Source organism: Monodelphis domestica, chromosome 2 (assembly GCF_027887165.1).
Source record: "Monodelphis domestica isolate mMonDom1 chromosome 2, mMonDom1.pri, whole genome shotgun sequence".
Lineage (NCBI taxonomy): Eukaryota > Metazoa > Chordata > Mammalia > Didelphimorphia > Didelphidae > Monodelphis > Monodelphis domestica.
Window position 1 is genome coordinate 34,090,790 of NC_077228.1, and position 25,064 is coordinate 34,115,853.

At 53.9% G+C, this 25,064-nt stretch overlaps 1 protein-coding gene across 9 annotated transcripts in view; it reads right to left on the reverse strand.

Moving 5' to 3' along the window:
- The window catches only part of ST3GAL3 (ST3 beta-galactoside alpha-2,3-sialyltransferase 3), a 143,749-nt gene extending 119,583 nt beyond the window's left edge, over positions 1-24,166 (reverse strand). For 2 of the 9 annotated variants that reach the window (XM_056815276.1, XM_056815273.1), the window contains exons 1-2: positions 24,030-24,166; positions 8,142-8,274 (exon numbers count right to left, since the gene is read on the reverse strand). In XM_056815276.1, the coding sequence (XP_056671254.1) occupies positions 8,142-8,262 (121 nt within the window). In that variant the 5' untranslated portion in view covers positions 8,263-8,274; positions 24,030-24,166. Of the gene's footprint in view, positions 1-8,141; positions 8,275-20,413; positions 20,587-24,029 lie in introns of those variants that run through there. The other 7 variants (XM_056815282.1, XM_056815278.1, XM_056815275.1 and 4 more) reach the window with 5 other exon arrangements.
- Between the last annotated feature and the right edge of the window lie 898 nt (positions 24,167-25,064).

Here is a 25,064-nt window from a genome sequence, read left to right on the forward strand (position 1 = left end):
GTCTGCAGAGGGCCCCACCCCGCATCCAGTGTTGAGAAATGAAGTCTGGAGACATCTAAGAAAGAAGAAGAAAATGACAAAAGACTCAGGAAGTCTTTGGACATTCATATTACCCCAAAGAAGGAGCCAACAGGATGGCAGTAAGTCAAGCGTATGCCCACTCTCCTAGTTCCACCAGGGTTCTGGAGTATTATATGCCTGTGGTCAGATTAAGGACATTTGGCAGGCCCCCATGCAGAGCAGATGGGAGCTCCTGGAACCCCACTGGCAGATGCCTTTCACCAGGGAACCCCCAGGTACAGGCAAGATGACTGAGAGGTACAGAGACTTCTGGATAGTTGTCAGGCTCAGCACAATGTTGGCAGACAGGTGCCTTCAAAAAGGCTAGAGAATCCACAGGAACACATGGACGAGAGGCCCCCTGGGTAAGAAGGTGTGGATGAGCCATTATCTGCATTCTCAGAGGGAGCATCCCCATCAATGAGGTTGCAGTCATGAGCATGTCAGCAAATAGTGTGTGGTACTAGAGTCAGGAAGATCCGAATTCATGGCCAGACTCAAACATTTACTAGTTGTGTAACTCTGGGAAATCATTTTTAAAAATTTAATTTATTTTATTTTATTATCCATATTGTTCATTTTTGTGAATAACCTTATAAAACTAAAACCCCAAAACATAAACTCTGGCAATTATTTAACCTCTCTGTGCCTTGTTTTCCTCATCTATAAATGGGGATAATGGCAGCACCCTCATCTCAGAAGTTGTGGTGGAGAGACTCAAAATAAGACAATGTTTGGAGACCATTTAGCAAGCCTTGCAGCCCCATCCTTTGGTAAGTGAGTACAGTGGATGGGTAGGAGGAGGCTCGAGGCAAGGCCAAGTGGCCAGGAAGCTTTTCCAATAGAATGGATCATGGTATTGAGACCTGAAGAAGGGGGCACATTGGAGAGGTGTGACAAAGGTAAAACAGACAGACTTGGGCAACAGCTTGGGCTTGGTGGGGTGGGCAGAGTGAGGGATGACCCTGAGGCTGTGAGCCCCGTAGGATATGGAAGAGAGGTTCAAAGGGAAAACCAATAAGCCTTGGTAACAGATTGGATATGGGGTGGGGGTGAGAGGGAGGGAGGGAGGGAGGGAGGGAGGGAGGAAGACTGCCCGGTTGGGAGCCCAGGAGGGGGGTGGTACCCTCTACAATCACAGGGAAGTCTGGGGTGGGGGAATGAGAGAGTGTACTCTGTTGTGGACATATAGAGGTGGAGGTACCCATGGGTCATCCAATCAGACGTCCAGAGAATCCAATAACCAAATCAAAAACAAAAGGCTGATGCCACAAGAGACAGAAACAGCACACTCCAGGGCACCAGTAGACCAGGCCCAGCAAAAGGAGGACCAAGGGAAGAGTGGAAGTCACAAAGCAAAGAAGTCCAAAGAGCGGAAAACTCAGACTGCAGCTACCTGAAGGCAGGAGCAGGGCTCTGTCTGCAGAGGAGACAAGCATTCCAAAAGGCCTGCAGGATGGAAGGAGCCAAGGGGAGCCAGCCACTACCAGGAGAGGAGCAGCTTTCGAGCAGCACACAGGAGAGAGGGCAGGGCAAGGACAGAGTGAGCTCCTAGGGGGTCTACCACCGGAATCCTATTTCCTCTGGTTGGGGTAATAATAGCAATTGCAGGAGTAGCAGAAATTGTATTCCCTTCCATGAAAGCAAGAAACGACATTGCAGAGGGACTGCAGGAGCAAAGACACCCTTAATAGCTGCAGCCCGATTAACTCTGAGTGTTCTGATATGACAAAGAAGTAGGCTCCACCACGTGGCTCCTCAACTCTGCATTTGCCCCAAAGAGAACGGCACAGATTTAAAGCTAGAGCAGAAGGATCAGCTAGGTGGCTCAAAGGACAGAGGACCAGGCTTGGAAATAGGAAGTTCATGGTTCAAATCTGGTCTCAGATACTTCCTAGCTGTGTGACCCAGGACAAGTCACTTACTTAGCCCTAACTGCTTAGCCCTAACCACTCTTCTGCCTTGGAGCTAATAGACAGTACTGACTCCAAGACAGAAGGTAAGGGTTTAAAATAAATAAATAAGTAATATGAGGAGGGTGTAGTGCCTACTACTCAGCCCAAAAAAAAAACACCAAAGGAAAGAAGAGCACCAAGAAACAGAATTCTAACTGGAAAGCAGCAAAAGAATTAACCAAGGACACCACATGCTAAAAGGTATATTTAAAATAATATGGCCACTTTATGCGCCCACACACACAATCACAATGCAGTAAAGTACATAATAGAAAATTTCATGGTTTAGCCTGAAAACACAGGGACAACCCCAGCCCTAGAAGAGACTACAACAGCACCACTAGGAGCTCTGGGAGACCTTCAGCCCATAGACTTAAAGGGAGTCAGACAACTGGTCAGAAAGAGATAATGAGGCCCCTCTGCTGGCACTGGGTGCAAAATCCTGTTGCATCCCCCATACACAGTTCCAGGTCTGGCTGGAACATAATGTGTGTAGAGAAAAATACTGTGTAATCAACCCCAAAAGACAGGTTGCAGAAAATTGTGAAGGGCTTTAAACACCAAGCAGAAGAGTTTGAATTTTATCTCAGAGGAAACAGGGAGTGACTGAAGCATTTTGAACAGAGGTCAGTCACATATGGTCAGCACTGAAGAGAAACTCTGAGAATCTAAAAGAAAGATGTAATCTACAAAAAAATAAATCTAGAAAACCCAAAGTGGATGACCCAAACAAAAAAAGCTCAGAAATAGAAATCCAGCAGGCCAATGAAGTAATGGGAATCCCATGAGAATTTTCCCAAGTTCAAGAACAGGAAATTACTCCTACTTTCTGGGGAGACAAGGATGGCTGCCCCAGCCCTCCTTTGAGGCCCTCTCTCTGCACAAAGGGGAGGCTGAAACAGAAAATTCTAAACCAGCATCAATTCACAAAACTCAGGTGTCTAAACATCCAGGAGAGCATCCATCCCAACCACACAGGACCACCAGAAGAGAAGGGTCTAAGGTCAAGTAAATGATCCTAGGAGAGTATATCAACAAGAAAAAAAATGAAGATGTCACGATAATGGAGCATGTCCTCCAAAATGGTGCATAAATGTTGGTGAGAAGCAGCATGGAATTTTCAAAAGAGTCAATTATTATGATGAGAGGCAGGTGCAGAACAGCAATAACTCGTCACAAAGAATGACAGAGAAAAGGGGACTGAAGAGGTATCACAAGAGAAATGGATGACAGGAGCAGCTGGGTGGCTCAGTGGATTGAGAGTCAGACCCAGAGATGGGAGGTCCTAGGTTCAAATCTGACCTGAGACACTTCCTAGCTGTGTGACCCTGGGCAAGTCACTTAACCCCCATTGTGTAGCCCTTACCATTCCTCTGCCTTAGAACCAGTACACAGTATTGATTCTAAGACAGGAGGTAAGGGAAGGAGGGGAGGGAGGGAGGCAGGGAGGGAGGGAGGGAGGGAGAGAGTGGGAGAGAGAGGGGGGGGGGGAGAGAGAGAGAGAGAGAGAGAGAGAGAGAGAGAGAGAGAGAGAGAGAGAGAGAGAGAGAGAGAGAGAGAGAGAGAGAGAGAGAGAGAGAGAGAGAGAGAGAGAGAGAGAGAAATGAATGCCGTTACAGAGAGGAACAGAAAACCACAGGACAATCTATAGACTAGGTGAAGCCTTTAAGGAAGGATACTAGCAAACTGGGGGAACCTTACAAGTACCACAGAATGAGTAGGCATGGATAGGTCACTACGGAGAGCATGAATCCACTGTAGTCTTGGAATTGATTATTCAGGCTAAAAACTCCAAAAAAGTCAGGAATCAGAAAATGTTTCCTTAATCTGATTTGGAAGAACATATCTATAACAAGTGAATCACACACAATTCAACCCAAAAAGGTTATTAAAGGTCCACTCTAGGCAGAGTGCTACAACTTCTTCACATGAGAAACTCTTGCATTAAAAACAGTTTGACCTCCCATCCCCGTGGATCCTAATTGCATTAGAGCATTCCAATCCATGAATGGAGCACCATTTACTCTACTATTCCCCTGCTGCTGGCTTTCAGGATGTGTAGCACAGCTACAAAAATCCTGAACAGGCAGTTTGGTTTGGTGTTAAGACTTGCAGGGTGTGAACCCAACTATGGAATTACTGGGGAAAGGAGATGAGTACTTTTGCTACCAGTGCTGTCTCCTCCAAAGTGGTCCACCAGCCATGAAGGAGTGGGCCTGCACCCCACAATCCTGCCAGAACTAAACTTCATTCCTTTTGATATTTTTGCCAGTGTGAAGTACATGCTTTTGTTGGTAGAATTGTGAACTGATCCAACCATTCTGGAAGGCAATTGGAACTATGCCCAATGGGTTATAAAACTGTGTATGCCCTTGGATCCAGTGATGCCACTACTGGATCTGTATCCCAAAGAGATAATAAAAAAGAAGAAAGGACTTACTTGCACAATAACATTTATAGCAGCTCTTTTTTGTGGTGGCAAAGAATCGGAAATTATGGGGATGTCCATCATTTGGAGAATGGCTGAACAAATTGCAGTACTTGTTGGTGATGGAATACTATTGTGCTATAAGAAGTGATAAGCAGGCTGAGTTCAGAAAAATCTGAAAAGTTCTGCAGGAACTGATGCAGAGCAAAATGAGCAGCACTGGGAGAATGTTGTATACAATAACAGCAATATTGGATGATGATTATCTGTGAAAACTTGGCTACTGCAATGAGCTGGGGCAAGACTGAAAGACTTGGGAATACTATCTGCCTCCAGAGAAAGAACTGTTGGAGTCCTCTTTCACATCAATGTATTTATGGTTTTGTTTTGGGGGTTTGGTTATGTAGGACTTTGCTCTTACAACAATGACCAATATGGAAGTGTGTTTTGCATGACAATAAAAATAAAAGAAAAAGAAAAATACATACCCAAGGAAGCAGCTAGGTGGCTGGCTTAGTGGACTGAGAACCAGGCCTAGAGACAGGAAGTCCTGAGTTCAAATCTAAATTCAGACACTTCCTGCCCGAGTGACCCTGGGCAAGTCACTTAATCCACTGTCTAGCCCTTACCACTCTTCTGCCTTGGAACTGATATACAATATTGATTCTAAGAAGGAAGGTAAGGGTTAAAAAAGAAGAAGAAGAAGATACATGCTCAAAATCTGGAAAGACTGTAATGATAATGGAGGGAAAGGCAGAACCAGAAAAAAAAAAGGCACATCCTGACCATGATCTGAAGAAGAGGAAATGAAAATGAACAGAAAAAATTCCACGGCAGCTGAGAGGGCTATGGTCCTTCCTGCTTTTAAATGAACATCCCTCAAGTCAGTTTAGTTGTCTACACAGATACTCCACGGTGAGTTCTTAATAAAACATTTCTTATAAAGATCTAAAACAGGCCTGTCCACTTTCCCTAGGCCCATTTGAAATTGGTTAGGAAATGTCAGTAATACAATATCCAACCCAATTCACTGATAGAAACAGAGAAAAGTGCAGGAGGACCCTATGGTTGGGAACCAGGCAACTGAAAGGACCCAAGGAGAGAAGTTAGGAGATGAGGAAGAACAGAATGGGCTCTGTTCTGGGGACACCCAGCCTGAACAGGAGGAGTCCAAGGGCCTAAGCAGCCATCCCACAGCCAAAGAAGGCTCCCGTCGTTCCCTCCTCTGAAGCCAGGAAAGTGGTGGGCCCATCACTTCCCCCAGGGTCCCCATCTTCTCAGCCCCACAGACAACTCTCCTTCATTAGAGAACCAGGCCCAGACTAGAACCCATCCCCCACTGGTTCCTTCACCCTTCTGGGGGCCAAACTGACCCCTAAGGCACTTGTTCCTGTTCCGTTTCCCCTTTTGCCCAACACGCCCACCCACCTATGGAGAATGTTCCAGATCTTGCTCAGAACTACGTTCTGCTACTTGTTCCTCACCACACCATCGCCCATTAGGGTGTGAGCTCCTTGAGACCAGGAGCCATGCTTGCACCTGACCCACAGTGGTGCCTAATACATGTAGCATTAAGGGCTGCTCAGGCCTCCCACACAGGGCTGACCCAACTTCATGAGACCTCCTCATGAGAGGGCTTCAAGGCCAGGCCCCTGGGGATCCTGGGATCCTGAACAGAGGCTTTCAACCTGCAGAATAAAAGGACCCATTCAGAGACACCAAGACATGGGAGCTGCCTCAGCCTCTCACTCGTGCCTGGTTCGGCTGATCTGCTGATCTTGGCTGCCCGCCCGAGGCACACGGATGTCTGATGGCGGCGCGTCTCCGACACCTGAGGGCTCCGACAGGATGGACACCAGCCCTGAGAAACCAGCAGGCACAGCCAGGTGTGTGGCGAGAGTCAGCGCGTTCCCACTGTGCAGGCTGCAAAGATTAAGTTCTGGGCTTGGAGTCGGGAAGGCCCAAGCTCAAAGCTGGTCTCAGATCCGTAGTAGCTTTGTGACCCAGGGTAAATCACTTAACCTCAGTTTCCTAAATGGCAAAATAGGGCAAATAACTCCTATATGCCAGGGTTGTTGTGAGGAGCAAATGAGATATTTGTAAAAAAGGGCTTGGCATCATGCCTGGCACATAGTAGGTGCCATAGAAATTCTCCTTCTCTGCTGGCCAGGGGTTCCCAGGCCCTCAGGGGTTACTTACTCACCTCCGCCCAACACCCACACGAGAATTTCTCCCAGCTCTAACCACCCATTCCCAGAGTGGCCTCTCAGGATTCGAGAATGAGAGCCTCTGAGGAGCTGTGGGAGCTCTCAGTGATGAATGCTGCTGGTCCACTAGGTTACTTTCCAGAAGCCAAGATATAACTTGGGGAAGGCAGGGCTCCCCCTGCCCAGCTGCTCTGCTGCCCCCTTTATTCCCCCTCAGCTCCCAGTTGCCCTCCCTTCTTGGCCCTTCTTCCCCCTGAAGCCAGGAGGGTCCCTGGGTCCTGGCACTGGAAGGGAGGCCCCCAACCTCAGATTAAAGTCCTCCTCTTCTCCCTCAAAGTGTATTTTGCATTTAAAAGAAGAGGCGGTTTCCTTCTCTCACAAAGAAGCCAAGTTCAGCTGCTCCTAGTCTGGGCCCTTGGGACAGCTGGTGGAGTCCTCCTGTCCATGCCCCAGGCCGGGGTCCTCCATGGACAAAGGCTTGCCTCCAGCTGCAGAGCTCCCACACAAAGCCTCCCTGTGCTCCCCAGTACCCCACCCCCACCCCAAATGGGCCTGCGCACAGCCTGGAGCTGGGAGGAAGCCCCACAGACCCCAGCAATCCGAGGGCCGGGGGAACAAAGCTCAGAACAGATGGGGAAGCATCAGAGCCATCCAGACGAGGACAGGAAATCGGGCCCTGCTGCAATGCCAAGAACAGAGACAGCTTCGGAAAAGCGTGTGCCAGGACCCCCTGCCACAGCTCCCACGGCCCCTGGCCCAGACAGCCCTCTGGGCCGCCCCGTCTCGGACTGCCCGGCCTACAGGCCCCTCCACACGCGGGAGCCACACACAGCACAGGACAAGGGCAGCCTTGAGGCCCCAAAGCCAGCAGCCCAAAGTCCAGGGCTGGAAGGAGGGACAGAATGGCAGACTCTGGAGGGGAGGGGGCAGGAGCAGACGGAATGCCCATTCATCGAGCCCCTGGCAGCCACGCTGCGCATCCATCACGGAGCCTGAGCGGCGGGGCAGCTGATGGGCCAGTGCTCGCAGGCTGTCCCCCTCCCTGACCCCCCGGCCTCTCCTACAAGCTGGCAGGCAGTTAGGTAAAAGAACCCTAGGTAAAAGTTAGGTAAAAAAACATGGAGGCGGCCACTGCTCCTGCCTCTCAGGGGAGGGCCGCAGGCACTAACCCCGGACCCAGGGCTCCTGCTCCAAGCTGCCGAGGGGCCCAGCTTGGGGAGGAGCTTCTGGGTCCTGGGCCAGGGATGGGGGAGGCCAGGATGGTGGGGAAGGCTTGGATCTCCCAGCCGCTGGGCCAGCTCCGGCGCATCCATCACCTCATGCCCTTAGACAAGTCACTGACTGTCCAGGTAAAATGGGGTGGGGGTTGGGCTCCGTGGCCTCTGCTCTAGAGGAGAGCCTAGCAGAGGCCCGCTGCGGGGCAGGCTCAGGTTCTAGCTAAGGGAGCCAGCGGCCCCACTGGAGCAGCAGAGCCTCTCTGCGGGTACTTACTGGGGTCTTCCCAGCGGAGGAGGTGCAGCTTCCAGGCCGCGTAGTACATGAAGCCCAGCACCAGGCAGAGGCACAGGGTGAGCAGCAGGTTCCGGACCAGCACCACCAGGCCCATCTTCATTGGCTACATGACCTGCGGGAGAGAGCAGAGGACAGCTCTTATGAGGCAGGCTCCGGGCTGGGGCCAAGCCTGGGCCCTGGCACAAGAGGGCGTCTGGCCTGCGACCCGGCCCGAGGAAGCTGGCGACGGCTGTCCGGCGGCAGAAGGCCTTCTGGAGAGCCGAGAGGCACCAAGAGCACCAGGGGGCCGCGACCCCGGAGAGCCGGGTCTGGGGTCCTTCAATGAGATGCTCAGCAGACAGCTGGAGATGCAAGCCGGAGAGGTGAGGACACGCCCTGGATGAAGGGACGGCCAAAGAGACAGAGGAGGAGCCATCAGGACAAGAGAGCGACGAGCCAGAGTCTGTAAAGAAGGATGAGGCCTGACCAGAGTCCACGAGACTGGGCAAGGGAGAAATCACTGGCTGTATATAAAGTCATAATGACGACGACAGCTCACTTTACCTAGGACTTTACTACACGCCAGACACTGTACGAGATGCTTACAGTTATTATCTCATTGGATCCTCACAAGCAGCCTGGGAGGTAGATGCTACTATTATTCCCCTTTTACAGATGAGGAAATTGAGGCAAGCAGAGCTTAAATGGCTTGACCCTCACAGAGCTAGGGTCTGAGGCAGGATTTGAATCCAGGACTCACGGACCTCAGGTTTAGCACACAATCCGCTGAACCACCTAGAGCATCTCACTAGATTCTACCCAATGCTCTAGCCAGACATGACATTGTTCTTGCCGGGTCTTGCTATCGTCCCATACTTATCCTCTGTTACCACCCGGTTCCCAGGCTCTTGATTTCTTTTCAAAGTCTCCGCTCCTTGAGAAGCTCTGTGCATCCACATCAGTCTCTAGGCAATTCCCATTTTTCCTTCCCACTAAATTGTTTCCCTGTGTGCCTTTGGAATTTCATTGCTGAGCATCTCCCAAGACTTCCTCTTTAGAAATTCAGTCCATGGGATCTGACTTATCCTTCCTTGAACTCTGAAATCTGCTCTTCCAAAATCTGGGATGCCGCATCAGACTTGTCCCCGCTGCTCTCTCCTTCTCTGTCAGACTCTAGAGATCGCCTGGATCTCCTCTCTTGGTCTGAGGGGCGTGAAATGCCTGCACATGCTGCCTCCCTCCAGCCTCTCCCAGGATGCTAGGCTAGTTGGCCTGCCCTATGGGTGACAGACAATTGGTGGTGATGCTCCCCTGATGATGGTCCTAGAACCTGGGCCAGAAGCAGGACAAGTGGTCTGGAGGTGCTGCCCATTGGTGGCACCTGACAGGAGCATTCCATCCTCCTCATTCTTCTGTTGTAGTCCAGACACAGAAAGGTAAATTCTGTCCTCGGATACCATGGTCACCAGCTGCTCACTTCCCAAATCTGCCTTCTTCCATATCCCTCACCTGTGATGAGGAGTGATTAAAAAAAAATTTTCCCTGCCCCTGGGTTCTTTTTTTTTTAAACCCTCACCTTCTGTCTTGGAATCAATACTGTGTATTGGCTCCAAGGCAGAAGAGCAGTCAGGGCTAGGCCATGGGGGTCAAGTGACTTGCCCAGGGTCACACAGCCAGGAAGTGGCTGAGGCCATATTTGAACCCAGGACCTCCCATCTCTAGGCCTGGCTCTCCATCCACTGTGCTACTTCGCTGCCTCCTCCCTTGGGCTATTCTCATCATCCAAGAATCTATCATCTTTGGCTCCTTCTGGCAGGGACATAGGTATGAATGTGTGGGAGCCCCCAGCCTTGGTGTCTGTGTCTGCTGGACAAGGCAGAGAGGGGGGAACCAACCATCCCATTGCATTCCCAACAGCCTCTGCAGCCTCCTACAATGCCACCCCCCTAGTCGACTCACCTAAGCCTGTCCTGGAGAAGGAACCTGCCAAGACCACCTGCTTTCCAGCTACACAGTGCGGCCATGGACCCTGGGGGGTACCAACCAGGGTCTGAACCCCTAGGGATGTTGCTAACCATTCCTAAATGGTTAACTCTCATCCTATCTTCCCCTCATCTCAGTGATTCTGAACTCCCCAGCTTTCATTGTTCAAATCCCATTCCATGTCCCCCAATGACCCATCCCTTATTCCCACCCCCTCAACTCAACCCCAGCTCCTCCACCAACATCCCAAATCCTTCTATCTCTTTTTTAAAACCCTTATCTTATGTCTTAGAATCAATACCAAGTATCAGTTCCAAGGCAGAAAAGCAGCAAGGGCTAGGCAAGTGAGGATAAGTGACTTGTCCAAGGTCATACAGCTAGAAAGTATCTGAGGCCAGATATGAAGCCGGGTCCTCCCAACTCCAGGCTTGACTCGATCCAAGGCTCCCCCCTTCTGCCCCTATCCAGAGTACCTTGCTTCATATTTTACTAGAAAAATTGAAGCCATTCATAATTCATTCTTCTCCCCTCCTCATCTCAAATCACTCAGATGCCTTCTGTCACCATTTCCTCCACCATCTCACACAGAGGTGGCCTTACTCCTTGCCAAGGCAATCTGTCTGCCTACACAAGTAATCCCATGCCACCTCAATCTCTAAGACTGTCCCTTCTATCATCCCCACTTTCTCACTCATCTTCAAACTGCCTGTCTGCTTCCCTGATGCCTAACAAAACTCCCCAGGTCTGCCCCATCCTTAACAAGTCATGCGCCACCTCTCGCCTCCCTTTTGTGGCTGCATTCCCCCAGAAGGCCACCACAACAGGTGCCTCTAATTCCTTCCCTCTCATTCTGTTCTTTGCAGTCTAGCTTCCAACCTCATCATTTAACCAAAACTGTCCTCTTCAAATTTGTCAACCATCTCTTAGCTGCCACATCCAATGGCCTTTTCTCAGTCCCTGTCCTCCTTGGCCTCTCTGCAGCCTCTGACACTGTTGTCACTCTCTTCTGCAGACTGTCATGAGCCCGGCTCTCTCCTGCTCCTTCTCCTAACCCCTTGACTGCTCCTTCTTGGTCTTGATGGGATCTTCATCTAGTTCTCCTCTTCTCTCTACATTCCCCCCTCTTAGTGACCCATCAGCTCCCAAGGGACCAACTGTCCCATTTATGCAGATACAACCCTAACTTTTCTGCTCCAGAGCTGCATCACCAACTCCCTTTGGACATCCCAAACTCGTTTTCTTTGCCTTAAATCCTCCCTTCTTCCAAATGTCACTATCTCTGTAGAGGGCACCATCCTTCTAACGGAGGTGCACAGGCTCAGCATGCTCCTCAACTCCTTAGCCTCTCCCATGCCCTCATATCCAATTAGTTGTCAGATCTGGTCACTTCGACCTCCCCAGAATCTCCTGAATCCATCTCTTCCTCCCTCGCCAGCCACCACCCTTGTTCCAACCCTCACCACTTCTCCTCTAGAGTAATGGAGCACAATCACCTTCTGACGAGGGAAGTCCCCCTCATTCCAGTCTCTTTACTCCCCAGTCTGCCCCCACCAATAGTGAAGGCACAGGCCACTCCCATTCCAAGAAGCTTCAATAGCTTCCTACTTTTCCTAAATGAATGAATGTTTCACAATTAAACTCCTCTGTCTGGCAGTGAAAGCCTTTTGCAACCCAGCTCCTGCTAGCCTTTCCAGCCTGAGTCCTCCATACACTCCTTACTCCAGTGACACTGGATTGGTACAGTTACTGTTTTCTCCATATAAGTCTCCATCTCTTACCTCAGTGCACAAAGGCACCTAGGGGACACCAGTGCTGTACTTGAAGGTAGTCACAAAGGGGGCAGCTGGGTGGCTCAGTGAATTGAGAGCCAGGCGTAGAGATTGGAAGGTCCTGGGTTCAAATCTGGCCTCAGACACTTCCCAGCTGTGTGACCCTGGCCAAGTCACTTGACCCCCATGGCCTAGCCCTTACCACTCTTCTGCCTTGGAGCCAATACACAGTATTGATTCCAAGACAGAAGGTAGGGTTTAAAAAAAAAAAAGAGTTAAATCTCTCCCCAGAGACTTATCAGCTATGTGCCCCTGGGCAAGTGGCTTAAACATCTTCCAGCCTTTCTTTCCTCATCTATAAAATGGAGAAAATGCTAGCACCTATCTCATGAAGTTGTGAAATCAAACGAGATGACACATGGAAAATCCTTTGCACCTTAAAGCACTGGAAAGAGGCCAGTCCTGGAACCCATCATTCAATTAAGAAGTATCTATGAAGTGCCTGCTATGTGCTGGGCCCTGTGCTGGCTATGAGGGACACGAACTAAAAAATCCAAGACCCTATTGAATCAATCAACATTGACTGAGCCCTACTACGTGCCAGACACGATACTACTGTACACCAACTGGGGCTACAAGAGACAAAAGGTAGTCTCTGCCCCCAAGAAGCTTCCAATGGAATGGGAGAAACAACATGCAAATAAGAAATGGGAAATGCTTCACAGAAAGAAGGCCCCGGGATGGAGAGGGGCTGGGATGGCTTCTGTAGAAGGTGGGATCTTACCTAGGACTTGAAGGAGGCTAGAACCAGGAAGTGGCAATGAGGGAGATTTCTAGGCAAATGCCTGGAGTTGAAAGCCTGGCAGGGCTGGTTTGAGAAACAGTCATCTGGTCAGTCACTGACCTGAAGGATACATGTTGGGGAGGAAGATGTAAGAAGACCGCACAGGTAAAAGGGCTTGGAATGACAAACAGGGCATTTTGTACCAAAAGCTATAGGGAGCCAGTGGAGTTTATCAAGTAAGGGGGTGACAAAATTGGACCTGTGCTTTAGGAGAATCACTGGTGGGTGATCTGAGGAGAGATTCAAGTAGGGAGAGCCTTGAGGCAGGAGGACCTACCCACCAACAGCTTCTGCAATAACACAGGTGTGAGCTGATGAGGACCATGCCATAGAAAAGGGGGCAAATTTGAGAGATTCTGCAGGTCTTGGCAACAGCCTGGCCATGCTGAGGGATCCAGGATAACTCCTAGGTTGCAAGTCTTGGGGCCTGGAAAGATACGGTGACAGTCTTATCAGAGGGCTTAGATTAAATTAGAAGATATCAGAGAGGATTGGGGTGGAAGATGTTCTGTTTGGGACATTTTTAGATTAAGATGTCTATTGTATGCCTGGCTCCAGATGTCTGAAAGGCAGTTGGAGATGCAAGATTGGGGGTCAGCAGAGAGATTGTGGTAGGCAGAGACTTGACAATCATCAGCCTAGAGATCTTAATGAGATCCACGGGAGCTGGTGAGATTACCAGGTGAAGTAGTCTAGAGGAAGAAGAGAAGGCAGCCCAGGCAGAATCCTGAGGGACACCTATGCAGAGTGGGTATGACCTACATGAAGATCCAGCAAAGGAACAGAGGAGCAATCAGAGAAGTAGGAAGAAAACCAAGAGAGTGGCATCCTGGGAACCCCAAGAAAAGACAGCATGGAGGAGACATCAAAGACCTATTAGGGAGATCAAGTGGAAAAGGACAAAGGAAAAGCCATTGGGTTTGATCACTGGTCACTTTAGAGAGAGCAGTTTGGGTGGAAGGATGAACTGGTTGTAAGGGTTTTTTAAGAAGAGAGAAGGGAAAGAAGAGCCCATTGCAGATGGCCCCAAAGGGCAGAGAAGACCTAAGCACTTAATGCATACTTGTTGAAGACCATGTGAACTTCTAGAATCTAAAGCACTAAGACACCATAACGCTTCCCCCTTCCTCCCTCTAAACCGAGGCCTCATCTTCAACATGACCCGTACTCTAGTGCTTCCACTCCCCAAATCTCTCCCACCATCCCCTCTCCTCTGCTCTGGTTTCACTTCCTCCCCTTACCACTGCTCACCATTCTCCATCATTACAAAACCCAACAGAGCTATCCTGACACAAGCAGGGGGCATTCTGCCCCTGAGCCCCCATCCTGGCTTCTTGACTTCTTGCCTAGCTCGGATGAGATGGGAGTCACGTCTATCCTCTCATGAGACTGTGGACCACCAGGTTTTGCCCTCTGCCCTGTCTCAATGGCTGGCAGACCCTGGCACTGTCATCTAACCTAGTGACATGGCCTAAGGACCCACAGGCCTTACCAGCAGCCCTGTAGCTGGTCTTTCAATAAGAATATGAGCCCCTTGATTGAGAACAGGAACTGGCTTTGGTTTTTTCTCTATGTATTGCTTTTTTCTTTCATTCATTCATTCACTGCTCTTGCCATCCCACATTCTTAACTCCATTGACTCAAGCTACAGACTGCTGGGCCCTTGGTGCTGCTTGGCAATCCCTCACCTGCATCACACTCCTCAAGCCCTCCCCACCTGCTCCTTCTCAGCAGAGAACTGGAAAACTAAGGACATCATCAGGAGGCTGAATGGATGAACAAATGGGCTCCCAGTTCTCCCCACGCCCAATGCCCTCAGCACCATCGTTCAGGCTCAACTCTACAACAGACTGGCCCATTTGATTTTGGTCCAGTTCCTTCCCTTCCCAGAGTCTTCATGTCTTCATCTATAGGCTCATCAAGGGTGGGCCCTCTTCTACATTTCTCCTGGTGACTTCATCCTCTCCCATGGGCTCCACAGTCCTCCCTATGCAAGTGACTCCAAGAACTGCATCTGTCTCTACATATCTAGGCCCTATCTCTCTCTCAGCCTCCAAGTCCTGCATCACTAATTATCCACCTTTGGACATCTCAAACCGAAGGCCCCAGAGGCATCTGGAACTCAACATGTCCAAAACAGAACCCGTCCTCTCTCTCCAAACCTTCTCCTCTCAACTTTATTGCTGTTGAGGGCACTCTCCTCCTCCGCGTCAGCCAGGCTGGGACACTGCCACCCCCTTGGTGCTCAAGAGCAATCAATAGCTCCCCACTGCTTCTAGGATACAACCCAAACTCCCATGGTTGGTCTAAACTTCTCCATAGACATGTTTTCTCATGTGGCATCCCATCTCCCACCTCTGTGTCTTTGCACAGGTTGCACCCACCCCCACTTGGAATGCTCTCCCTCCTGGCTGAACACCCTGGGGAATCCATCGCTCCATTCAAGGTTGAGCTCCACTGCCGTCTCCCACAAGGAGTCCCCAGTTACGGGATGCCCATCTCCAAATTACTTTGTAAGGCTTTTGGATCGAGTTCTCTGGATACATGGCACATCCCCTCGGGAGAATGCAAGCTCTCTGAGGCCAGTGTGTGTTGCATATTCCCCTGCATGTGCCCAGCATCTACCAGCACTCCTCTAATACAGTAGGTGCTTAATAAATGCTCACAGAACCAAAGTGAGCAAACCTGGTCCTGCACCTTCCCCAGCACATTCTGGGAACTGTGTGAGCTGTGCAGGCTTGGGGGGGAGGGAGGAGGGGAAGAAGCCTTCAATTGTTTAAGGAGCCAGCCCCAACCTGCGGCCCGTGGCAGGGAGAGCGGGCTTGCCAGAAATGCTCGGCTTTCCATGAGATGTCAGGAGCTGACTGCAGCTCAAAGCCCACCCTGTGCAGGCGGCCTGGTCGGGCCCCAGCCACCCCCTCCCCTGCCAGCTCTCATTTGCCCCGTTTCTGGGAGGTCTGTGCCAGCTGTTGGCATGTCCCACCCCATTAGAAGGGCAGCTCCTTGAGGACGGGGCCCAGCTTTCTGCCTGTTAGATGCTGTTACTATGGCGGCCTGACTGGCAGCGTGGCACATGGACGATCTGGGCCAGCCGAAGGGCGCAGAAGTCAAGCCTTGTCTTTAGGAGTTCCGTGTCCTTGCGGTCCCTCCTGCGGAGCTTTGTCATCAGTGCTTCGGATAGCGCCGTTGGGGGCAGAGGTCTAGCCCCAATGCCCGGCTGGCACCCGCTCAGAGGCCTCATACCCACTCCTGAGCTCAGAGGCTTCTCTTCCCTGTTTCAGGTACCCGGGGAAGCTTGCCGCCTGCCCCCACACCCACTGGGATGCTCGGCCTCATCATCCAGTGTCTCCTGACCACCTCCTCTCAGCCCCCTGCTTCCACCTCTCCCACCACTGCCTAAGCAACCCTACTCAGCTACCTCTCCAAACTTGTCACTCCTCTACTCAAACACCTTCGGTGGCTCCCTAGCACTAACCTGAATAAAATGTGCCTCTGGATGTGAACAAGAGGGCAGAGGGCCGGGTTTGTAGGCCTGAGTCCATTCCCTCATCCACTACCTAGAGATGACCCCTGCCCCACTTTGCTCAAAGGACTTTCTGGGGAGCACACCCCTTGGATGATTCTTCTGGAATGCCAGCCTCCTCCCCAGTTTTCCCTCCTCACTTCCCTGGCCCTGGGGCCCTGTCCTCCCTGTCCTCCCTGTCAGGAAGATCCGAGTCCACAGAGATTTTTCCACCATCTGAGCCCCTCAGGGAAGCCTGACAGAATCAGAATCTGAGAAATGGCCCTTGGAGGCCAGCTGCCTCCCATCTCTGAGGAGGCCGAGGCCTGGGCAGGGAAGTGACTTGCTGCAGTAACATCCTCCCTCTGACATGAAAACTGGCTTCAGGGCGCAGGACAGGAAGTTCCTTGCCTGCAGGGAAATGAGCTAGGAGACTGACTGCAATCAGAGGCCCTGGGTGCAAATCCTCTCTCCACAACCCCCCCCCCCCCCCCCCCGCCTGTTTCCTCCCATGTAAAATGCTGGGTGGCTGGATGGCTTCCAAGATCTTTGCGGAGAGGTTGGCATGACCCGAGATCCCCAGGCATGGCCCAGCTCCTCTAGGAAGCCTGTGAGCAGCGCAGCAGCAAACCTGCGGAGAACAGAGCCCCTCGCCCGCCAATGGAGGCCAGTACCTTCCCTGCTGTGACAACACCAGGCAAAAATCCCCAGTTACCCGTCACCAAGGGAGCTGGCAAGCTGCTGAGCTGCCCAGAACAAGGCCTCAGTCCAGCCAGCAGAAAATCACATCTACAGCCAAGCTGGGGGGGGGGTGGGGGGGGGCGGCTTCTCCTGCTACTGGGAAAGCTGTGAAAACAATATCCTGGGGGAGCCAACTCTGCCCTCCTCCGCCTCCTCTTCCTCCTCCTCCCCTCCTTCCCTCCTCCGACACCTGCTTTCCCAGCTCACCGCCGAGGCTCCGGCCTCCATTTCTCTTCTTCAGAATGCTGAAGCTAAGGTTACCAGCTCTCCCCCTGACCCTTTCTTACTGCCTTCACCCCATCCTTGGAATGCCCACCTCAGGCCCCTGTCCAGTGGGGCTCCCAGACAGAGGACGCCCAGGACCTGGCTGACCTGGCCTGCCATGGATCTGTTACAGAAGCTGCCCTGGGCCCTCCCCATCTGCTCTAGCTGAGGACGGACCTCCCCTCTTAGCTGAAGGAGAAAATAAAGGCCGGGAGTTCGTGGCCCCTCTGAGAGGAAGCAGAGATGCCCCTTCTCCTCCCCCAGGCCAACGCCTCGCCACACGCCCCATCTTATCCCCTCCTCTACAGCCCCATCATGCCCGTCTCTCCTTCTCCCCTGCTGGCATCCCCGATCCCTCCTCCTCTTCCCGGCCACACTCCAGAGAAAGCTGTCCAAGTCACTGCTGACCTCTTCCGGGCCAGATCTTCCTCCTCAGCCTCTCTGCAGCCCCCTTCTCCTCCTGGATGCTCTCTCTTCCGGGCTTTCCTGACATTGCTCCCTCTCCCTCAATAACCCTGTGTCCTGGCCGCCCTTCCCTTCCCTTCTCTCTCAGCTTCCTCCCTTGGTGATCTCATCAGCTCAGTTATCACCTCCCGAAGATGACACTCTAATCTGTCTATCAAGCCATCTGTCCCAGAAGCTCATTGTCTTTTCCCTAAATCCATCCCATAACAGGCCGTCCCAAATGACTTTGTAGCCATGACTCATCTACCATCTCTGCACCTTTGCACCAGCTGTGTCCTATGCCCAGAAAGTTCTCCCTCATCTCTTTCTCCTGGTTCCCTTCAAAACCTTGCATGAGTGCCACCTTCTCCAGGAAGCCTTGCCTTGCCCTCCCCTCTGATTTAACTTGTGTGGTCCTCATTTTTCTCTTTGTATCTCCCATGCCTGGTGCAGTTCTTAACAGATACTTGTTAATGCACTGATTGCTCCTCTTAGCTTCCCCATGACTGCCAAGGGGACCACTGGCCTGGCTGTGGCAGCAAGGAAAGACAGGAGGCAGCATGGGCCCCCCAGACCAGGATGCAGAGAGCCCAGGCCCCCGAGGTCTGGCCCAAAGCTGCCCCCCACCACCACCACCAGAGAGGTTACGGCAGGCCTCGTGGCATTGTCTGAGAGTCTCCCTGGAGGCATGGGCAGGGGGACTGTGGCGGGCATTCCAAGGATGGGGTTCGGCAGGGCAGGAGGTGAAGGCAGTAAGAGTCAGGGGGAGAGCTGGTAACTTAGCTACATAATTCTGAAGAGGAAATGGAGGCTGGGAAATCAGGTAGGTGGAGGAGGGCAGAGCTGGCTCCCCAGGATGTTTTTTTGCTGCTCTTGAAGGAATGACATTGTGTCTAAGTGTTTGCAACACAAAATAAAGGCCAGAAGACCCCTGTCCCAGCCCGAGCTCCCCACTAATGGGGGAGACAAACCCTGGAGCTGCTGGTCAGGTGGAAGGGTCCTGGGACTCACTGGACAGGCCCAAGGTAACAGGACTTTCCTTTCGGAGCCTTCAGGCCCTGTGGCTACAGCCAGGGCAGAAACAAGCACTTGCCAGGCTCTTTCTCGATGGGATGATGGCTGCAGGCACTGAACTGGAAACCCAGCTACTCTCCAGACTCTTGGGGCCTGAGAGGAGGTGGTGGTCCAGGTGGTGCTGGGAGCAGACCTGACTGGCCATGGCTGCTCCGCCTGCCCTGGGGGTGCCATCGAGCTGGCTGGCTCCTTGTCCACAAGAGCTTCTTCCCTGGATGATGGCTAGGAGGGCAGGCCTGGGGATCTGGGGGTGCTGCCCCTCCTGGGGTTCCTGGGCCTCTGCCTGTGGGAGCAGCTGGTGGTGAGGAGGCACATGAGTCCCTTCTCTCCAATGGTGATAGAGGAGGTGGAGACTCCAGGGGGGTCTGGGGGCTCCTGGGCTCAGACCATCATGGTGCTGGACATACTGGACCACCTGCCCTGTGCATGGCAGACAGTAGAGACCCAGAAAAGAAAGCTCTTGCCACCAAAGTCACCACTGTCAAATGGGTCATCAGCAGGAACAGATATCATTTTGTGGGTATAAATGACATCGAGGTGGAGGCCCTTTCCCCTTTCTCCCCCTAGACTGGGAACTCCTGCAGGGCAGGGACGGGTCTGGCCACAGTCAATGCCATTCTGTCCTGAGGGTGAGGCCTGCCTCTCTGGCATCCCCCCCTTCAGGTCCTTGTTCCTCTCTCCCCACCCTTAGGAGGCAGCAGCCTCCTCAGGGGTCTCCCAGCTGCAAAGCCAACTCCCTAAAGGCCAAAGGGGAGCACATGATGCTGTGCTCAAAGCCCCAGGAGCCACCCCCAAATCCCTCAGGGATTCGACCCCTTCTCAGCTGGCCTCTGGGGCCCAGCACTGGGGGCTGCTCCCCCACCCCCACATGCTCTCCCCTTGGATAGGGGCAGGGTGAGGGGCCTGAGAGGTGAGGGCTGGAAGGCTTCAGCTAAGGGGGCACAAACCCTGCCCAGGGAGGGCTCTGACTGCGGCTAGGCTTGCTGGAGCTGTCCTTGAGGACCAGGAGCTGAGCCACAAAAGAGGAAGGGGTCCCACTCTTAAAGGTGCTTGACCTGCCTGCCCCAGGAAGGCACGGCAGGCAGTGCAAGGGCTTGGGAACGGGAGGCAGTGTCCAGCGGAGCACAACTAGGTCAGCCTGGACTGACCGGAAGGGACGGAAGGTGGGCTGGCTGGAGGGTCTGCGGCTGGCTGGAAGGACTGGAAGGAAGGCTGGCCATGGCTGGGCCTCCTGGTGAAGGGAGTCCCCCGAGGGGAGAGCAGAGGGGTGCGGGCAGGGCCGCAATTGTGTCAGAGAGGCTGCCGGAAGAGGGCTGGGGGAGAGACCCAAGCACTGGGACTGACACAAGCTCGGCCGCTCGCGGGCAGAGCCCTAGGGCCCCCCACTGAAGACCTCTGCCCCGCTGGGGGCCGGGCCTGGGCGTCGCGGTCACGACCACGCCATGGCCATAGACACGGGCGTGGTCCCATCGCGTCCAGTTCCCCCTCCTTTGCCCTGGTCTCTAGCCCTGTCCCTGAGGGGGAGGGGCGCCCTGAGTCGGTTCCGCGCGGTCACGGTCACAGGGGGGTCACGGTCACGCCCGGGAGCGCGCACTGGGACCGTTAGCTGCGAGCGCGCGCCACAAACGGCGTGGAGGGGGCGCACTCTTACCGCGGGGCGGGCTCTGAGGCAGGCGGCTGGGTGGGCGCGGGGCCGGCGGGCGAGGGGTCTGGCCCGGCCTCGGGCTCCGGCGCAGGGGGCTCCTCGGGCGCCGCCATGGCGGGGACGCAGCCTCGGCCTCGCAGCGCTAAGGGCGGGGCCAGGGGTGGAGGCGGGGCCGAGCTGGCCAATGGGTAGCCACGACCCTAGCCCGCGGGCAAGAGGGTGGGCCCAGCCGGAGCCACTACCAATCAACATTCGTGGGCGGGGCGGGTCGAGCCGGGTGGACAGCCAATGACAGAGTGAGGTCGTGGGAGATGCAGGGGGGAGGGGTAAGAGAAGAGGTTGAGGGAGGGAGCGGCGGCTCCTGGCGGAGCAGTGGAGAGAGCGTGGCCCCAGAGCAACCCTTGGCCCCATTCACCCTGCCTCGGTTTCCCAAATTAAGCCCCTTGTTCTCCCTGCCTCGGTTTCCCCATTTACACTCCCAGTTCGACTTAGGTCTCTCCAGTCACATCTGCCCTGGGTCAGTTTCCCAGTTCCCTGTTCACAGTCCCACCCACTAATCATTTTCCCATTCACCTTGACTCAGTTTCCTTAGTTGGCCCCCTGCTTGCCTTGCCTCGATTTCCCCATTTAGCCCTGGAACTGCCTGTTTTTCCCTTTGGCCCCTGCTGCCTCAGTTTCCCAATGCTAAGGGGCTCAGAAGAGAGGGGTGGAGGGGGCTTAGATCCCTGTGGATGCTCAGCTGGATTCCCCTCCCCAGAACTGGGCCAGGTTCCTACAGTGCCCCGTACCTGCTGAACTGGTGCCCAAGTGTTGAGCTGAGGTTAGTGCCTGCCCCCCACCCTTCTTTCAGACCCCCTGTGGTCATTGGCTCAATGAAGGTTGGCTCTGAGCCTCGGTCTCCACCCCTGTAAAATGGAATTAAGAACAGGTCCTCCTGGACATGATTGCCCTTCAAAAGGGGCAGCAGCTGCTGTCTCCTGCCACCCACCACCCCCACCCAGCACAAGCCCTCCCAGGGATTTCACAGTGCACTGGCAGTTCATGTGGTCCTGTTCTGGGGTTGAGACAATACACATGGACAACACCTCCTGCAGGCATCGAGCAACCTGGGGGCATCCTTGCCCAACCCTGACCAGAGCTACCCCATCAGAGATGAGTGACCCCACCCTATGTCCCCTGGAAAACCTCCAGGGATGTGGGGCAGCCCAGGCCATGCTAGAACAGCTCCAAGCTGAACAAGTTTTTCTTCCTAACAAGCTGGGGTCAAGTCAGTGTCTAGACAACTAACCCCCTCTGGAAGCTCAGGGTTCTGTCTCCTAGGCTGGAGCTCCCAGTCAGCCTGGCCCCTGAGGCTGCAGCCTAGAAAGGACCAGGATCCCAAGCAGAGCCTCCTGACTCCAACGTACTCCATCTGTTCCAAAGCAACTCTGATCCTTCCTCCACCACTAACAGCTTCTCCCCGGCTTCCCTTCCTGAGGCTACACCTCTCCAACTCCCTCTACAAATGGGCAAGGACAGAAAAAGGGTCTGGAGCCTCAGAAGTCTAATGTAGCCAAGGGGCCCATCTTCCCTTTCCAATCAAACAAGCCCCTATGGCAGATGGACCAGGGGAAGTGACAGAGGATGCCAAAACAAAATGAAAGTCCCTGCCTCAAAGGGCTTACATTCTCCTGGGAAAACAACAATGAACACAGATTGATAAAAGACAAAGTAATTTCCAAGGGAATTGCTCACTAGCAAATGAGGTGGCTCTGGAAATGGGCCTTCATTGAGTCCCAGGGAAAACCAAAAAGCATCTCTCCAAAATTACCTAATGATCTCCTGATTGCCAGAGCCAATGGCCTTTTTCCCCCTCAGTCTTCTTTTCTCACTGACTTTGCTGTGGCCTGACATAGTTGATCACTCTCTTCTGACTAGGATTCTCTCCTGGTTCTCCTCCTATATCTCTGACAGCTTCTTCTTGGTCTCCTTTGCTCTCCTGTCTCAGGTAGGTCTCAGCCACTACCAGCTGGTGTCCCTCAGGGCTCCGTGCTGGGCCCTCTCCATCCTCTTCTCTTCTCCCTCATCACCATTTAACTTGGTGATCTCCTCAGTTCCCCTGGTCTCTAAGCTGTTAATCCCCATATTCATCCCCCACCATAACCTTTGTCTGGACTTCCAGTGTTAAAACTCTTGGGAGTCTATCAGACATTTCAAACTGAATATCTTAGACAATTCCAAAACAAAATTCATCTTTTCCTCCAAAATCAGCCGTTCCCAATGTCTCTAATACTTCGGAGAAGACCTCATCCCCCAGGCCCCCAGCCTAGGTGCCACTCTCTGCCCCTCACTCCCTTTCTCAAGTCTTGTCAATTTTACCTTCAGAATAGTGCTGCTAGCCCCAGCCTGGACAGGGTCCCTTCCCCTCCCCCCTGGACCACCACTGGTACTGCTGCTGAGGGAGGGAGGAGGGTCTGCCTGTCACACATCTTTCCCTCCTCCGCCAACTCTCCAAGTGATCCATCCATGACCACCCCTCCTCCTTCAGCTCTAATGGCTCCCTATCACTTCCAGGTTCAAATTTAAAATCCTGTTTGGGTTTTAAAGCCCTCCACAACGTGGAACCTTTTATCTTTGTTGCCTTCTGATACCTTCTCCTTGTCCTGACCCCCACGACAGCAGGCTCCTGGCTGTTGCCCTCCTCATCTCCCCCTCTGGCTTCCTCAAAGTCCCGGCTAAAATCCATCCCTGCTATAAGAAGTCTTTCCCACTCCAGGGACTTCCCTTTATCTTAATGGTAGGCGGTTTGCATTTTGCCTCTCACTTAGCCTGGGGGCCCCTGAGAGCAGGCCCTTAGCTTAGCACCCAGCAGGTGCTGAGTCTGTCACCTCAGACCAGAGAAAAAGGGAGAAAGGAGTCGGGATGGGAGAGGAGCTGCCCAGCCCTCCCGGGGCTCTCCCTCCCTGGGGCAGGCTTTGGCGCCCCAAGTCGGTGAGCCCCAAAGGCAGCCGACACTCATCCATCTCCCCCGCCCCCACCAGCCTCTTTTTTTCCTTCTAGGTCAATATCTGGAGGTCTGGCGGGGATAAAGTGGTCCCAGCAGCTCAGCCCAGAAGCAGGAAGGGCCTCCTAAGTCCGGTCCGGCTCCAGCCCCCTGGCTGCCAGCCGGAGCCCTCCTCAGCCGCCCAGGCCAATGGGAGCGCCAGCCCCGGCCCCACCCTCCAGCCGTGCCGGACCAGAACTTGGAGTGCAGGCTCTGCGCCTCCCGAGGAGCGGCGCGGCGCGGCGGACACTTCCTCCTTCTACCCATTTCACAGCCCGGGATTATTACTGCGGATGACGGCCAGGAATTGGGCTCATTTCCACTAGCCAGCCCCGGAGGGACGGCTCTGGTTTCAGAAGGGAAAGCGGCCTCGGGGACTTGCCCAGGTGACGGGGCAGCGGCAGGCCTGGCCGGCGGCTCAGCCCTCCTTGGCGCGCTGACCGCGGCCCCTTCCTGGGGAGAGGAGGGGAAGTCTTCCGCCGACCCCGGAGGCCCCCCGGCGGCTTGGTCTGGCCTGGCCCAAGCCGGTGGCGCTCGGGGCGGCCTGGGCTGAGAGAGCAGGCAGCGGGCAGGACCCCCCCCCCCGGGCGTCCTACTCACCTCTCCGTCGGCGGGGATCCTCCCCCGTCCTGTGCCCGGTGCCCGACCGACGACTGGCTGGCAGGGGGAGGGGAGAGGCCGGAGAGCGGCGGCCGGCCCCTCCCCTCTGGCAGGGGGAGGGGGGCCCTGAAAGGTTGCATTGAGGCCCAGCCCCGGGCTGGGCGGGCCAGGTGACCGCAGCCCCTCCCAGCCCCCACACAAAGGGGGGCATTGAGGCAGAGTCCCCCCAGCCGCCGGGGCTGCTTCCTGCCTTCCCAGGGGTCCAGGGCCGGGAAGGCTTTCCCCTCCCTCTGCGAAATGCGGGCTGGGGCCACACCGGCTCTCACTGGCCTCTCCATCCAGGTGGGCAAACAGGTGGTAAGGAGGAGCGCTCGCCCTCCCCTCCCCCCTTCCCAAGCCTGACCTGGGCCAGCTGCCCCCGGGGAGGGGGCATTCTCGGAAATGTCCCTTCCGAGGGTTCAGGGAACGGCCGAGCAGACTTTGGTCTTCCAGGGCAATGCTACTCCCCGTCCAGCCTCCGAACCCTGGTCCGTGCTGGGCTACTGACCACTAAGAGAGAGCCTAGTCTGGGTAGCGGTGGAGCTAGGATTGGAACCCAGATCCTGTCCAAACTATATAGACCCATCCAGGCCCCTCTGAGCCCCGCCTGATCCCTCCCCCTCTGGGCTGCTCCCTCTTTCACAAACCTGGCTATTGAGCTTGCTCAGACGCTCCTCCATCCCACCCCCCCAATAAACTGAATTGGGCTTCCACTAGGTGGGGGGGGGGCGCGGGGGCAAACTGTGTAAGCTGGTAAGGAACTCTGGAATTCCTGAATCTCCACGCTGGAAAAGGGAAGAGAAGCAACATTTATTGAACCCTTACTGGGTGCCGCTCTGCTCAGTGAGTCCTCCTACCCCTCCCTGAGAAGTAGGTGCTATTATTATCCCCATTTTATATTGAGGAAACTGAGGCAGGTGGCAGTGACTTGCCCGAGTTCACAGAGGTAGTGTCAGTATCAGGATTCGAACTCGTGACTTGCTGGCTCCTAAGGGC